General features: G+C 35.3%; 1 protein-coding gene across 1 annotated transcript; it reads right to left on the bottom strand.

Moving 5' to 3' along the window:
• Positions 1 to 360: 360 nt before the first annotated feature.
• LOTGIDRAFT_156031 (hypothetical protein) lies at positions 361 to 2745 on the bottom strand (the record flags this gene model as incomplete). The annotated part of the gene is made up of 2 exons (XM_009046069.1): positions 361 to 760; positions 2609 to 2745. The coding sequence occupies 2 exons, from the start codon at positions 2743 to 2745 to the stop codon at positions 361 to 363; spliced, it is 537 nt and encodes a 178-aa protein (XP_009044317.1).
• Positions 2746 to 3978: the final 1233 nt, after the last annotated feature.

Raw genomic sequence — 3978 nt, forward strand, 5'->3', positions numbered from 1 at the left:
TTGACTATCCATGATTTTCATTTAACTATCCATGATTTTCATTTGACTATCCATGATTTCCATTTGACTATCCATGATTTCCATTTGACTATCCATGATTTCCTTTTGACTATCCAAGTTCTTTTAACTATCCATGATTTTCTTTTAACTATCCATGATTTCCTTTTGACCATCCATGATTTCCGTTTGACTATCCATGATTTTCATTTGACTATCCATGATTTCCATTTGACTATCCATGATTTCCATTTGACTATCCATGATTTCCTTTTGACTATCCAAGTTCTTTTAACTATCCATGATTTCCTTTTAAATATCCATGATTTCCATTTGACTATCCATGATTTTCCATTTAACTATCTATGATTTCCATTTGACAATCCAAGTTCTTTTAACTATCCATGATTTCCTTTTAACTATCCATGATTTCCATTTGACAATCCAAGTTCTTTTAACTATCCATGATTTCCTTTTGACCATCCATGATTTCCTTTTGACCATCCATGATTTCCTTTTGACTATCCATGATTTCCATTTAACTATCCATGATTTCCATTTGACCATCCATGATTTTCTTTTGACTATCCATGATTTCCATTTAACTATCCATGATTTCCTTTTGACCATCCATGATTTCCTTTTAAATATCCATGATTTCCATTTAACTATCCATGATTTCCATTTGACCATCCATGATTTTCTTTTGACTATCCAAGTTCTTTTAACTATCCATGATTTCCTTTTAACTATCCATGATTTCCTTTTAAATATCCATGATTTCCATTTGACTATCCATGATTTCCATTTAACTATCTATGATTTCCATTTGACTTTCCATGATTTCCATTTGACAATCCAAGTTCTTTTAACTATCCATGATTTCCTTTTAACTATCCATGATTTCCATTTGACAATCCAAGTTCTTTTAACTATCCCTGATTTCCTTTTGACTATCCAAGTTCTTTTAACTATCCATGATTTTTCATTATAACTCTGCTGGCTTCTTCATGAGTAGAAACCTGAAGTAGTATCTTTAAAATGAAGTAATTTATTTTGGCAGGGTTTGTAAGTGTAAGGTATCTATTTCTGACAAAATGTACTTGATAAAACCTACTCTACACTCCTCTACTACATTTACTCTCTCAAATCTTCTCAAACAGTTCAACATGCAGTTCATTGTTTGACGTCTGCCGGCTTTGTGTTTTTTCGTTTGGAACTAAAACTGATTCTTAAACATGGATATGGATTTTAATTTTGCGTCCAAGGTAATTAAGAAAAGTCTGACTATGGTCAATGGGTGAAAATAGTTTTTTTGTGTTAGTTTTGGGTTACAACTGATTATGAAATATGGACATGGATTTTGATTTTGCAGCGAAGGTAATTTTGTATAAGGCCTAGGCTTAAGCAGAAAAGTTTGGAATTTTTGGCTGTCTTTTTACAATCATAGGTCTTGTTATAAAAGTTTGGTGCCATTAAGTCTGACTTTGGTAGATTTATTTCTAGAACAGTAGAACATGCATTTTATTTGTAAGTCTGCCTCTGTGTAATTTGAAACATGGAAAAAGTAGCTAGTCGTTCGGTGGGACAATAAACCAAGGCCCCGTGTGCTACAGGCTGTGCACGTTAAAGATCCCTCGACAGTTGGAAATTGAAAAAGCTAATGCTGTTGTTTTGGCTAAATTTCCCTCATTGAACTCTGCATGGTGTTGCCCATCTTCATTTGCCTACATGGTGCAGAAAAGTAGGACGTAAAACTCCATTAATGAAAGGTTTAGATTTGGGCTTTTAAGTTTGCTTAGTGCCATTGAGAGGTTTTGTAAAATGGCATCTTCTTTCTATCTAGGCTTGAAGTATTGAAATTATTCAGGGAAGAAATGGATTTTAATTTCGTTTTATGGATTTAAGGATTTTTCCCAAAATCTGCAATTTGTCAATTTATTGTTTACATTTGCCGAGAGATTTAAGAATCCAAGATGGCCGTAATTAATTTAATGTTAAACATTATATTATGGAGGTTAAGATAATATTTACAATATGTTATATCTCAGTAGGCATCTGGTCTGTGTGGTTCCTGAAATATACCAGGAATCTGTCAGAGTCAAAGACCTTTTGTCAGGAATATCATAACTTTCAGATATTCTAAAATGCTGTTCTAAGATCTCTGATTGGTTGAAGATAATGCAGTGACAATATCAACCAATCAAGGCTCAATGAGCTACAGAATCGCTACTGTAAGGCTACAGGCCTATCTTATGGACTTCATTTTGCAAATCCAGGCCATATGCAGTGAATGTCTTTTCACCAATCTAAGTCTAAATGCATTTTGTTTGCCTATGGCTATTGCAAAGGACTTCACTTTGTTTGCCTAAGGCTACATGCAATAGACTTCATTTTGCAATGCCATGCTTCACTTGACCAAAGCAATTTTGTTTACTTTTGGTTCCATGTAGCCAAGATTTGTTCGTTAACTACTTGCAAAGGACTTCATTTCAAGGCTAGATGTATTTGGACTTCATTTTACCTTTTTACTTCACCAAGCCAGTTTGTTTACAGATGTTTACATGTAGCCATGATTTGTTTGTTTACAAATGATTGGTTACAGACTTACAAAATGGCAGCTGAGAAATATGTACTGTAAATGAACCAAAACGGTAAAAGAAACCAGATGTTAACTATTACTACCTTGTCCATTAATATAGCTAAAGCTACCTGTGGCGGTGGCGGCAGGGGATACAGGGGGAGCATTTGCCCCTCAGAGTGTAACCCAACTGCAACTGCACCCACTCATTTCTCAGAAATTTCAGAGTAATGATTTCTTAACATTTATGTTTTCCAAAATAATTTCTAGACCTCAAAAGACGTTTTGTTGCCTGCTTGCGGCTTTGCGCTTATATTTTCACAGCTTTTCCATAATTGAAACCTCAATTAACATTAATTCAGGCCGCCTACTATTTGTTTCCCAAGTTTCAGAAGGCTGTTGCCTCCATTTGCTACCAGATTTCCCATCATGCATTCTACCTGCAGAAATTAAAACCATTCAGGGTGAACATCATTATTTTATAATTGTCAACAGATCTGACAGTTGGCAAATCATGTAGCAGGGCTCTGGCAGAATTCTCAGATAATAGGTTTTTGATGATAATGGGGTTGGAAATTATCTTTTTTTATTGCATTATTCAGATTCATCAGTATATTTGTGTGCAGCAGATATACCCAATAAATAATATTACCTATGTGGACTCTCATAAAGGGAGGGGCACATGTTAGGTTTCTCTAGGCCATGTCATAAAGAATGTTCTAGTGTTATCTTCAGAAATTTGGAACTATGGTCAGTTGATCACTAAGAAGCTGATGTATTCTGTCCAGTGGGATGAGAGTTTTGAGAGATGGATGTTAGGTTTCTCTGATAATATTCTAGTGTATAACTATGGTCAGTTGATCACTAAGAAGCTGATGTATTCTGTCCAGTGGGATGAGAGTTTTGAGAGATGGATGTTAGATTTCTCTGGTAATATTCTAGTGTATAACTATGGTCAGTTGATCACTAAGAAGCTGATGTATTCTGTCCAGTGGGATGAGAGTTTTGAGAGATGGATGTTAGGTTTCTCTGATAATATTCTTGTGTATAACAATGTGTTGATGGTATATAATAATCGTGAGAAACTACTATTAACATTCTCTATAACATGACAGGAATTTTGATGTATTTTTCATTTGCCTTTCTCTAATAATACACTTGTATTGCCTTAAAGGGGCTGTGCTTTCTAACCTGAAGATCCAGGGTTCAATCCTGGCATACGTCAAGATGATACCTTCGGATTTTTCAACCCTTTTTCCCCCTGTCAGTGATGCAGGTAAGAGGGGCTGATATGGTAAAAGCGTCTAGTCGCTCGGATGGGACAATAAACCGAGGCCCCGTGTGCTACAGGCTGTGCACATAAAGATCCCTCACCAGTTGGAAATCTAAAAAGAGTAGGT

The sequence above is a fragment of the Lottia gigantea genome (genome assembly GCF_000327385.1).
Source record: "Lottia gigantea unplaced genomic scaffold LOTGIsca_10, whole genome shotgun sequence".
Lineage (NCBI taxonomy): Eukaryota > Metazoa > Mollusca > Gastropoda > Lottiidae > Lottia > Lottia gigantea.